General features: G+C 38.0%; 1 protein-coding gene across 1 annotated transcript in view; it reads right to left on the reverse strand.

Moving 5' to 3' along the window:
- IRAK4 (interleukin 1 receptor associated kinase 4) overlaps positions 11,511-13,164 on the reverse strand; it is a 28,140-nt gene continuing 26,486 nt past the window's right edge. Inside the window, exons 11-12 of the mRNA XM_005680065.3 lie at positions 12,769-12,927; positions 11,511-12,653 (exon numbers count right to left, since the gene is read on the reverse strand). Coding sequence (XP_005680122.1) covers positions 12,618-12,653; positions 12,769-12,927 — 195 coding nt within the window. The 3' untranslated portion in view covers positions 11,511-12,617. The remainder of the gene's footprint in view (positions 12,654-12,768; positions 12,928-13,164) is intronic.

Genomic DNA, 13,164 nt, shown 5'->3' on the forward strand with positions numbered 1-13,164 from the left:
GTATATCCTGGATAATAATTAAATTTCCTTGTCATTTCTTTTAGCATATTTTTTAAGTTACTCTCTTAGTGGTATCCTGGGGATTACAATTAACATCTTAATTTATGCAAAAATCTAATTTCAAGTAATATAAACCTGATTTCAATAATATACAGAAACTTTGTTCCTGTGTAGATCTGTACCAGCCCCCTTCTTTGAACTATTATTGTCATATAAATTACATCTTTATGCACAAACACTGTGTCTGCCAACACAGATTTATAATTATTGCTTTATGACATTTATAATCACTTGGTTTAATCACACACACAAGATATCTGTGATGCCTCTTACATTTATGTGTATAATACCTTTCCTGGTGTTTTTATTTCTATTTATTTCCTGTGGATTATAGTTAGTCTCTAGTATTCTCTCATTTCAGCTTGAAGGATTTCTTCTTTTCTCAAAGGGCAGATTTTCTTCTGATAAATTCTCTCAACATTTGTTTCTCTATCAATGTCTTATTTTCTTCAATGTTTTAGAATTGTTTTGTTAGAATTACTGGTTGACACTCTTTCTTTCAGGCCTTGAATGTCTGGGTTTCCTGCTGAAGAATTAGATAATGAGCCTTTTGAGGATCCCTTATATCTGCTAAATCTCTTGCTTTTGCTGCTCTCAAGATTGTCTTTATTATGATGTATCTGGGAGTAAGATCTCTTTGAGTTGATCCTACTTGCAGTTCTTACTTTCTCGGTTGAGTGGCCTAACATTTTTCATCAAGTTTAGTAAGTTTTTAACCATTCTTTCTTCCAATATTCTTTCTAGCACTTTCACACCTCTCCTTCTGGAACTCTCACTATACATACTTTGGTCACCTTGAAGCTGCCCCACAGATTTCTGAGGATCTGTTCATTTTTCTTCATTCTTTTTCTTTCTGTTCCTCAACTGATTTCTCTTCAAGACTGATGATTCTTTGTTTTTTGCCTGCTCAAATCTAGTTAGGCCCTCTCATGGATTTGTCATTCCAGCTATCGTACTTTGCAACTTTGGGATTTCTCTTTGCCTTCTTTTCATAATTTATATCTCTTCACTGATGTCATGTATTTGTTAGGACATTGTTCTCACATTCTCCTTTAATTCATTATACACAGTTTCCTTTAGCTCTTGAACATATTTAAAATACTGATTTAAAAGTGTCTGTCTCATAAGCACAACATCTAGGCTTCCTTAGGTACAGGTTTGAGTGAAATTTTTTTCCCCAGATATGAAACATACTTTGCTGTTTATTGGCATGTCTATTTTTATTGAAAGCTGGGAATTTAATATAATATAATGTGGAAACTCTGGACATCAGGTTGCCTCCTCCCCAAGGTTTGTTGTTGTTGTTAATTGTTTGATTTGTTGTTTATGTAGTGACTTTATGAGCTAATTTTGCAAAGTTTGTATTCTTCATGATATGTGGCCACAGAAATCTCAACTCAGCTTAGTCATCAGCTGATGAATCAATAAAGATTGCTTGACACCAATAAATCCCCCAGTTTTTGCCACAGGCTCTGTGTGCACCTCTGTGAGACACATCATCCACACTCAGCCAGGCAGTTTAGACTCTCCTTTAGTTTTCACTTCCTGCTTGTCCAGAGCCTGAAGGTCAGCCAGAGGTTAGAGCTTAGGCCATCACAGATTTTTTGAGCATGCACATGGCCTTTACACATGTGCATGGCTTTCTGCATCCCCAAGAATGTATTGAAGACCTTTCAAAGCCATAATGAAGGTCTTCTCCCTCAGTTTTTCCTTTCAAGGATTTTAACCTATTGTTTGTACTATTCATCACTTTAGGCAGCTGTGATTAAAACATTTGCCAGCTACCCGATTTAGACAGAGGAGCCTGGCAGGCTACAGTCCACAGGGTCACAAGAGTCAGACACGATTTAACAACTAAACCAGGATATATATATATATATATATATATATATATATATATATCTCAACGCTACTCCCTCATTCATCCCCCACCCGCTTCCTCCACTGTAACTGCTGTATAGTACAGGGAGCTCAGTTTGATGCTCTGTGATGACCTAGAGGGGTAGAATGAGAAGGCAGAAGAGAGGCTTAACAGACAGGGCATATGATATTGCTGATTCACGATTTCGTATAGCGGAAACTAATACAACATTATAAAGCAATTACATTCCAATATAATAAATAAAATATACTAAACTGAGATATAAATTTCCCAGTAAATGGTTTTGACAATGACTCTACATAAAAGCTTTTAGTGATACGTTAGCTTTAGTCACATCAAATAGAGATAAACCTTTGAATAGAGTCTTCCAGGGAACCGCCAGACAAGTTAAATAACTGCAGTTCTTTCAGAATCAGGCTGTGAAGAACTCCAGTTCTGTTCTGTTCCCTCTGGTACCAAAAATGTGGGCTATTTTTTTTTTTTTAAGTTACTGCTGAGCTAGGAAGCAGGGGATGGGAGTAGGGTAAATTAAAATGCCACAAAGTTTGTTGTCTTTATTTATTTTTTGTTGTTGTTGTTGTCTTTATTGAGATTTAGCTGTTTTCCTTGAATAAATGCTCATGGGGTTGCTGCAAGCTTTTGATTAATTTCCACTTCTGAAAAAGTCAATTCTGACAACTATTGCCGGCCTTTTTTTTTTTTTTTCTAATAGAGAGAAGAATTTTTAAAGCTCCTTTGCCATTTTCTAGGCCTGAATATTCAAGGGCTGATACTATTATTAATCTTTCTTGGCAAAAGAATAATCTTGGTATGGCAGGGCTTCCTAATATGTTTAACAGAGTAAGTAATAGCATGTTCCCTTCTAACTTATGAATTGATTTAAGAATATTTGACCAATGAATGCCAACAATGGAAGTGGTATTATTTTTAAACAGATATTGGTCAGCATGTCAATATTTTTAAGGTCAATATTCATTAACTTATAATAGTCAAACTCTGTTATGGTTATAAAGGATGCTAGTCTTTGTCTAAAATATATAATGGGATATGATTTCTTGACAATAAAAGTTCTATCATTATTTACACACTTTATAAAGGAGAGGGTGGGCTAAGGATGTAGTCTCCATTTAACTTTTTAATTCTTTTATTTTCCAGGTTTATTGAGATAAAATTGACACATAACACTGTGTAAGGTTAAGGTGTATAACATGGTGACTTGCTACACTTACATATTGCAAAAAGATTATCACCATACTGTTAGCTCCTTTCTAATTCTTTAAAGAGGTAAAGACACTATCTGGCTGTTAGAATGGCTGTAGCAGAAGGGGCCTGTCACAACCTAGAGTTTAGATATCAGTATTATGGAACAGCCTGAGATGATCAGTCTCTGAAGATTTAATTCATACTACCTAAATTTTCAAAGTACTTCACTATAAACCAGAATGTGATCTTTCCTAATCATAAAAATACATTCTGGACATCCCTGGTGGCACAGTAGATAGGAATCCATTTGTCAATGCAGGGGACATGGGTTTGATCCCAGTTCTGGGAAGATTCCACGTGCTGCAGAGCAACTAAGCCTATGTTCCACAGCTTGAACCCACACACTGCAACTACCAAAGCCCGTGTGCTTAGAGCCTGTGCTCTGCAATAAGACAGGCCACCGCATTGAGAAGCCAGCGCACCAAAACAAAGAGTAGCCCCCGCTCACTGCAACTAGAGAAAGGCCGCTCATAGCAACAAAGACCCAGTGCAACCAAAATAAATAAATAAATGAAATTTTTAAAAAAATTCCACAGTAAAAACTGATATGTAGATTACAACAGTCTTTGTCACTGTACATTATCTTCCAAAAGGTGAACCCAGACCAAAAAATCAAAATTAAAAAAAAGACTGCCAGATAAACATGGCATTCAGTTCAGTTCAGTCGCTCAGTCATGTCTGACTCTTTGCAACCCCATGAATTGCAGCATGCCAGGCCTCCCTGTCCATCACCAACTCCCAGAGTTCATGCAAACTCATGCCCATCGAGTTGAAGATGCCATTCAGGCATCTCATCCTCTGTCGTGCCCTTTTCCTCCTGCCCCCAATCCCTCCCAGCATCAGAGTCTTTTCCAATGAGTCAACTCTTCATATGAGGTGGCCAAAGTACTGGAGTTTTAGCTTTAACATCATTCCTTCCAAAGAAATCCCAGGACTGATCTCCTTCAGAATGGACTGGTTGGATATCCTTGCAGTCCAAGGGACTCTCAAGAGTCTTCTCCAACACCACACTTCAAAAGCATCAATTCTTCGGCACTCAGCTTTCTTCACAGTCCAACTCTCACATTCATACATGACCACTGGAAAAACCATAGCCTTGACTAGATGGACCTTTGTTGGCAAAGTAATGTCTCTGCTTTTCAATATGCTATCTAGGTTGGTCATAACTTTCTTTCCAAGAAGTAAGCATCTTTTAATTTCATGGTTGCAGTTAACATCTGCAGTGATTTTGGAGCCCCAAAAAATAAAGTCTGACACTGTTTCCACTGTTTCCCCATCTATTTCCCATGAAGTGATGGGACCAGATGCCATGATCTTCATTTTCTGAATGTTGAGCTTTAAACCAACTTTTTCACTCTCCTCTTTCACTTTCATCAAGAGGCTTTTTAGTCCCTCTTCACATTCTGCCATAAGGGTGGTGTCATCTGCATATCTGAGGTTATTGATATTTCTCCCAGCAATCTTGATTCCAGTTTGTCCTTCTTCCCACCCAGTGTTTCTCATGATGTACTCTGCATACAAGTTAAATAAGCAGGGTGACAACATATAGCCTTGATGTACTCGTTTTCCTATTTGGAACTAGTCTGTTGTTCCATGTCCAGTTCTAACTGTTGCCTCCTGACCTGCATACAGATTTCTCAAGAGGCAGGTCAGGTGGTCTGGTATTCCCATCTCTTTCAGCATTTTCCACAGTTTATTGTGATCCACACAGTCAATGCAAAGCAAAGGGTTCCCAGGTGGCTCAATGGTAAAGAATCTGCCTGCCAGTGCAAGAGATGCAGGAAACATGGGTTTGATCCCTGGGTCAAGAAGGTCCCCTGGAGGAGGAAACGACAGTCCACCTCAGTATTTCTTGCTGAGAAAATCCCACAGACAGATGAGCCTGGCAGGCTACAGACCATGGGATTGCAAAGACTTGTACATAACAACTGAGCACATAGTGCGAGGCAATCAGATTAGATGACCTTAACTACTACCTTCTCCAAATTATGTGATGCATAAATAGCCAATAGAGGAAAACATCTGACATAATCTGAAAAACAGTATTCCTTTTCCCAGGATAGTATTAGTAGTAGAAACTTTATAATGAAGTCTTCTTGGCTCACTGAGACCCAGAGGTCTCTGATAACACAGCGTAACACACAAAAAACTGATTCAGTTTAGGTTATTTTCTTTTTTAAAGTTACAGTACATTCTAGTAACTTCTGAGACTTACACTGGTAGCCTCCTTTCTTTCCTTTTTTTTTCTGAGCTTGCTGCTGCTAAGTCACTTCAGTTGCGTCTGACTCTGTGCAACCCCATAGACGGCAGCCCACCAGGCTCCGCCGTCGCTGGGATTCTCCAGGCAAGAACACTGGAGTGGGTTGCCATTTCCTTCTCCAATGTATGAAAGTGAAGTCACTCAGTCGTGTCCGACCCTCAGCGACCCCGTGGACTGCAGCCTTCCAGGCTCCTCCGTCCACGGGATTTTCTAGGTGGGGTGCCATTGGATGTTGTTAAATGTTCTATGTGAAGGGAATCTATGACAACAGATAGTGTTAATGTTTTCTTAACAGTTTTCCTTACCTGATGCTGTTTTTACGAATTTACTTGTATGTTATCATTATCTGAACAGAGAGTTTCTCTTGAGAACAAGGACTTTGCATAATACATTGCTTTTTTAAGTGCCTGTACCACAGAAAACAATCAAAGCTTGTTGAGTTTAATGATTTTTGTTTTAGATGAGAATATTTCATATTTTTTCCTTATTTCATCTGAGTATTAATTTTGGAGATTCATTATGGTTGCCTCCATACTATTTTTGAGACTAGAATGTGAGTGATTAAAAAGCCAATCCTACCTGTGTCTATTCTTATAGTGGGGCAGTTCAAACTTTAGAAGGAGTATGGGGAGAGGTTGGTCAAAGGGTTAAAGTTTTGGTTATAAAATAAGTAAGTCTGCAGGCTCTAAAGTACAGCATGGTGACCAAAGTTAGTAATATTGCATTATATACTTGAAATTTGCTAAAATATTAGATCTGAAGTATTCGCACCACACCAAGATAACTAAAAAGGTTACCATATGAGGTGGTGGATGTATTAATTAGCTTGACTGTGGTATTCATTTCACAATGAACAGTTGGGTCCCTCTACCCATGGGTTCTGCATCTATGAATTGAAAATATTTTGGAAAAAAAAAATTCCAGAAGGGTCAAAAAAGCAAAATGAATTTGCCACATTGGCAACTACCTACCTATTTACATTGTATTTACAACTATTTATATCATGTTTACATTGCACTAGATATTATAAGTAATCTACAGGATTACTTATATACAGGAGGATATAAAATATACAGGAGGATGTACATAGGTTATATGCAAATACTACATCATTTTATAGAAAGGACTTGGGAATCTATGGATTTTGGTATCCACGGGGCCATGGGACCAATGCCTTGGGGATACTGAGAGCTGTATATCAAAGCATCATGATGAACATCTTCAGTTCAGTTCAGTCGCTCAGTCGTGTCCGACTCCTTGCGACCCCATGAATTGCAGCACGCCAGGCCTCCCTGTCCATCACCAACTCCCAGAGTTTACTCAGACTCATGTCCATCGAGTCCGTGATGCCATCCAGCCATCTCATCCTCTGTCGTCCACTTCTCCTCCTGCCCCCAATCCCTCCCAGCATCAAAGTCTTTTCCAATGAGTCAACTCTGCATGAGGTGACCAAAGTACTGGAGTTTCAGCTTTAGCATCATTCCTTCCAAAGAAATCCCAGGGCTGATCTCCTTCAGAATGGACTGGTTGGATATCCTTGCAGTCCAAGGGACTCTCAAGAGTCTTCTCCAACACCACACTTTAAAAGCATCAATTCTTTGGTGTTCAGCTTTCTTCACAGTCCAACTCTCACATCCATACATGACCACTGGAAAAGCCTTGACTAGACGGACCTTTGTTGGCAAAGTAATGTCTCTGCTTTTCAATATGCTATCTAGGTTGGTCATAACTTTCCTTCCAAGAAGTAAGCATCTTTTAATTTCATGGTTGCAGTCACCATCTGCAGTGATTTTGGAGCCCCCCCAAATAAAGTCTGACACTGTTTCTACTGTTTCCCCATCTATTTCCCATGAAGTGATGGGACCAGGTGCCATGATCTTCATTTTCTGAATGTTGAGCTTTAAGCCAACTTTTTCACTTTCCACTTTCACTTTCATCAAGAGGCTTTTTAGTTTCTCTTCACTTTCTGCCATAAGGGTGGTGTCATCTGAACACCTTAAGTATACACAATTTTTTCAACTATATGTCCATAAAGTTGCAAAAAAACAGAATATATGCTTATTTTGTTGCTTAAGTTGGCATAAAACTCAACATTCAGAAAACTTAAGATCATGCCGTCAGACCCATCACTTCATGGCAAATAGATGAGGAAACAAATTGAAAGACTTTATTTTCTTGGGCTTCAAAATCATTGCAGATGGTGATTGCAGCCATGAAATTTAAAGACACTTGCTCCTTGGAAGAAAAGCTATGACCAACCTAGACAGCATATTAAAAAGCAGAGACATTACTGTACCAACAAAGGTCCATCTAGTCAAGGCTATGATTTTTCCAGTAGTCATGTATGGATGTGAGAGTTGGACTATAAAGAAAGCTGAGTGCCGAAGATTGATGCTTTTGAACTGTGGTGTTGGAGCAGACTCTTGAGAGTCCCTTGTACTGCAAGGAGATCCAACCAGTCCATCCTAAGTGAGATCAGTCCTGAATATTCATTGGAAGGACTGATGCTGAAGCCGAAACTCCAATACTTTGGCCACCTGATGTGAAGAACTGACTCACTGGAAAAGGCCATGATACTGGCAAAGATTGAGGGCAGGAGGAGAAGGGGACGACAGAGGATGAGATGGCTGGATGGCATCACTGACTCAATGGACATGAGTTTGAATAAGCTCCAGGAGTTGGTGATGGACAGGGAAGCCTGGCGTGCTGCAGTCCGTGGGGCTGCAAAGAGTCAGACACGATTGAGTGACTGAACTGAACTGATGATTATTTTGAAAATGAAAAAAGGAATTATAGATAGCTGGGACTATAGTTATTTTGTATAGCTATAGAACCAAAAGGTGAACAGAGCAACAAATGCTTTGTGTTTGCTTAGTCACTCAGTCGTGTCTGACTCTTTGGGACCCAATGAACTAGCCTGCCAGGCTCCTCTGTCCATGGGGATTCTCCAGGCAAGAATACTGCATGGTGTGGGTTGCCATGCCCTCCTCCAGAGGATCTTCCCAACCCAGGACTGAACCCAGGTCTCCTGCATTGCATGTAGATCTTTACCAACTGAATCATCAGGGAAGCCCAATAAATACTTTAGAATGTCTTTAATCTGTCTTAATTATATGTCAGGAAAAGTAAAGAAAAACATTGACTATTGTTTTCTATTATCTGCCTGTTCCTCTTAGAACCTAGGAAAATTTAGAATTAAAAATTTAGTTGGCTAGTTGGCAAAATTCAATGGGTCAAAAATACAGGGAAAAAAAGCAATTGTTCTTTCTGGTAATGGGGCAGGCCACTGGTTCTCAACCCTGCTCTCATTACTTATTGGTTTGCACAATCAGTTGTTGGAGGCAACATGAAAAGTTCACATCAAAGTCTCCACCAGTTTTTTAAAAAATCTGATTTTTTCTGTTTCTATAAAAGATTAGGGGGAAGCATATTCCAAAGGCAGTTAAGAAAATGCTTCAACTAGATGTCACTACAGGCCATTAAATTCTGCCTTGAGGAAACAGTGAAAAGAGCTTGTACATTGTACATTTTTCTTCTCAGAACTTTAGTCCTGTTCAGCTGTGAGTTGAGGGAAACCCCTCTGTCATTCATTCCCAGAGCTGAGTCACACAAACTCAGGCCCCACCATGCAGCACATAACCATCGGGCATGAAACAGTGCGGACTCTTGCTCTGGAATCTTGTATTTACTATACTGCTGCTTTCAAAATTGTTAAGACAGAGTCTTAACCTGAGAGAGAAGCCATATCTAATTTTGGTAAGTCTGATATCAATTCCATTTAATGGAACGGAAATATCTACCAAATTATACTGTGAAATTTTCAAAATCAGTGAAATGGGCTACTCATTTAGAATTTTTTTAATAGAGTTTGGACACAGTCCATAACAACTATATACATGCTATTTTATACATATGCGCTTTTTTTTTTTCCTGGAGGAATAAAGATCAAATTCTAATATTTCAATGCCAGCCAAACTAGAGAAGGCCTATTTAAGCTGAAGACGACACTAGTGTTCTTGGCATTTTTACTCAGAAGAATTTATATCTGTATAATTAGTGTTTTTCTGAAAATAAGTGATTTCCTGACTTTTTTTTCCCCAGCGCATTGGAGATACTGCTCACCTGATTAGTAATAACATTTGTTTTTATTTAACCAAGCAATGACATTCATTTTTATTTGACCAAGCAATTTTCTTATTTACGTCTCCTCAACAGAATCCACTTTGTTCATGAGAAGAACAGTGGTAGAGGAGTTCCTATTCACTTTTCTGCTATTTGATAGTCATAAATGTATAGGCTTTAGAATTTGAGGAAGTGGGGTAAGCATCCATACTCTGCCCCTTGATTAGCTGTGTGGTTTTTAACAAGCCATTTCTCCTCTCTCTGCCTGCTTTTTCTTTTGTAAATCACAGTTAATAGACTCTTTCTTACAAGACTGTTCTGGATATGGAAGCAGATAAGCCAGGGAGAGCATTAAGCACAGTTTCAACAACAAAGAAAACTTCCTGAAACATCAGCCAAGCCACATCAGACAACTGGCCTGTATATAAAGGAAATGCTGAGTACAGAGTAGATGCTTATGAAATTATTTCTGACTGATAAAGAGGGTAAAGGGAAGGTAACCTGTCACATGAGAGCTCTCAGAGAACACAGTGGAGGAAGCCAACTTAACAGAAATTGAGTCTGATGGAGCAGATTAGGTACATTGTGCAATCTTATGGAACTAAGAACATCACTTCTGCTACCTTTTGGCTCTTCCCCTGCGGAGAGATAGGGTCTTAGCTAATAACCCACATCCTTCTCTTCTCTCTGAAAGCCCATTTCCTGAGCAAATGCATGCTTTGGAGAGGTGGTTAGCGAACAACCCAGATCCCAGGTTTAATGGACAATTTCTTTAGGGTGAAATTGAAGGGTAGAGCATCATTTTCTGTCTTTCCTTCTCACGCCTCCCTCAACTCTCAAACAACCCATCTCACAGTCATTAAGGTACCAATGGTGCAAGAAATCTCAACTGCATACAACACGAGAGCTTGCTACATCTATACTGTGGGCATCCTCTTTTTTTTTTTTTTTAATCCTATTTTTGCTTTCTAACCACTTTCATTTTGCAGACAAAGACTCCTTTGCCAAAGGCAGGATAAATAAACTCAGACATATCCTGTCTCTTTGACATCTTTGTTTATCCATAAACTGTCAAAAACACAGATGAAAATCCATTGAAGAGTGGATGAAGTGGTTAGACAAAGGCCAAAAGAGACTGTTGCATAGAAGCTTGATGTTAGGGAAGATATTATCTAAAATGATACCAAGCCAGCTTGGTATGATAACAGGAACAAAAATTTAAGTTACCAAGTTACTCAGCTAAGAACAGACTCAATTGTGTAAAAAAGTAATCATGAAAAAAATCAATGTGAGAAAGCATCTGTATAGTTAGTAGGAAACTGACTGCACCATTGGGATCCCAATAACCATGAGGTAAGTTAGTTGAGAGGTGAGGCAAGGGTGAGGAGAAAGAGAAAGCTGAAGGGTTAAGAGCATAGGCTTACATATGAGAGTGGATTTGAAGCCTGGCTCCTCGTTTACCATTTAATTTCAAGAAATAATTAAATTCTCATTATATTTTCAAACAGCATCATTTTCAGTTATAAGCCATAACGTACATCAGATTATGTGGGTTCCTAGTGAGATTGTTATCAAGTGATTTTACTTATTTTCCTTTTCCACTAGCAAACATTTCTTTTTGCTTAAATGCTTAGTTTACAAAGGTGATTTGAAAAGTGTACTATCTTTGTTTCCCAAGAAAACATTTAGGAAAGTCTAAATAATATAGAGGACAATCACCTTCTACTATAGCTCACTCTGCCCATTCTTGAGAGGGGTTAATGAAAGAACTAATGGTATCAAGATTATTGAATGAATGAGTAATTGCAGATACCTGGTATTGTGGATATAACCTATGAACATGGCGGAATGTCCCCATGGGAGAACCATAGGAATATCTATATTCATTTTCTATTGCTGCATAAAAAAAAATCACAGACTTAGTAGCTTATAGCAACTCATTCATTATCTCACAATTTTTTATGTCACAAGTCCAGGCATAGAAATCCATGTTTGCTACTGAGGGTCTCACAAGGCTGAAATTTAGGTGTCAGCAGGGGCTATGGTGTTATCTGAAATTTGAAGTACTCTTCTAAGCTAATTCAGGTTTTTGGAAAATTGAGTTTCTTGGTGTTACACAACCAAGGTTCCAGATTTTTCTTGCTGACTGATAGCTGGAAGGTAGCTCTCATCTCCTAGAGGCTATCAGTAAATTATAGCCAATGTGGCCTTCCTACAACATGGTAGCTTACTTTAAGGTCCATAGGAGGATCGCTCAGACTTCTTGTAAGAGCTTACCTTATTAGGTCAGGCCCCCAAAACAGCATCTTATTATTGATACTCAAAGTCAGCAGATGGGGGACCTTAACTGTATCTCAAAACACCTTCAAATTTGCCAATAACATAATCTAATGGCCACATCATCATGGGAGTACCATCAGGGCATCACTGGCTTATGGTGAATGATTGCTAATAGCACACTGTGAACATGACCCTATAAACAAATGAAAACTATAATAGGATTTTATAATTATTTATATAAACATTAAATTTTATATCCCTTTACAAGTTACAAAGTGCTTGTACATACTCTGCATCATGACTACCTGTCAGAGAGGCACAGTAGATATTAATCCAACACTACAGGTGAAAAAAACAAGGCTCAAAGCAGCTAAGACATTTCCCAAATCCTTACAGAAAATTAGTAGTACAGTCAGGCTTCAGCACAGGGTCTTTTCACCCTATAGTCCCGTCCTCTGTTTAGCTAATTCTGAGTTTTCAAACTGTGTTTGCTGAGGTTCCGAGGAAATATCTCAGGGATTACTGTAAGAACTCAGAGTGACTCTAAGAAAGTTGGGTTGTGTTGCAACAGTGGTTCGACTATTGTTTGTCCTCTATATTGTGAGTTCTACATAAGCTTTAATAACCACTGCATTTCACCATGCTGCCTTATAAAAGATAAATACTTACAAAAAAAAACCAAACACTTTAGTTTAAAAAATGATTTAGATAGCTGTATAGAAAAATCCAAGAGTCTATTCCAATAAAGTTTTAAGAAACTGTCATTTCTTCCAGTAGCTGTTGAACCTTTTATAAAGAAAGAGAAAACAAACGCATTAAATAATTGATTGGAAACGTACACGTGGGAAAAAATGACAAATCCCACCTCCTTCACATTTTAAATACATATAAAAATGAATACCTTCTTAATGTCTGGTCTCTTATTTTTCTTTTCATGCAGACACTGACTGGCAACAGAGTACATAGTTTCAATGGAAGTGGGATCAATGTCATTCATCTTCTTATCAACATAATCTTCAATTGTCTTTTCTTCATCTTCAATTTCTTCTTTAATATCTAGCTTTAAGGCAAAAGTTAAAACTTTAAAAATTTCAAATAAAAGAGAAACAAGCAGGTAAATTCATAAGTGTATTTATAAATAAATATAAATTATAACTAAATTAATATTACTATGTTATAAAATAATAATTTAAATTATTTAATCTATATTATAATAACATTTACTTGTATTTACTATCTGCTGTTGTAACCTTATTAAGAATTGAGGACATCTAGGACAAACTCTATTTATTTACTT

Source organism: Capra hircus, chromosome 5, assembly GCF_001704415.2.
Source record: "Capra hircus breed San Clemente chromosome 5, ASM170441v1, whole genome shotgun sequence".
NCBI classification, from domain to species: Eukaryota; Metazoa; Chordata; class Mammalia; order Artiodactyla; family Bovidae; genus Capra; species Capra hircus.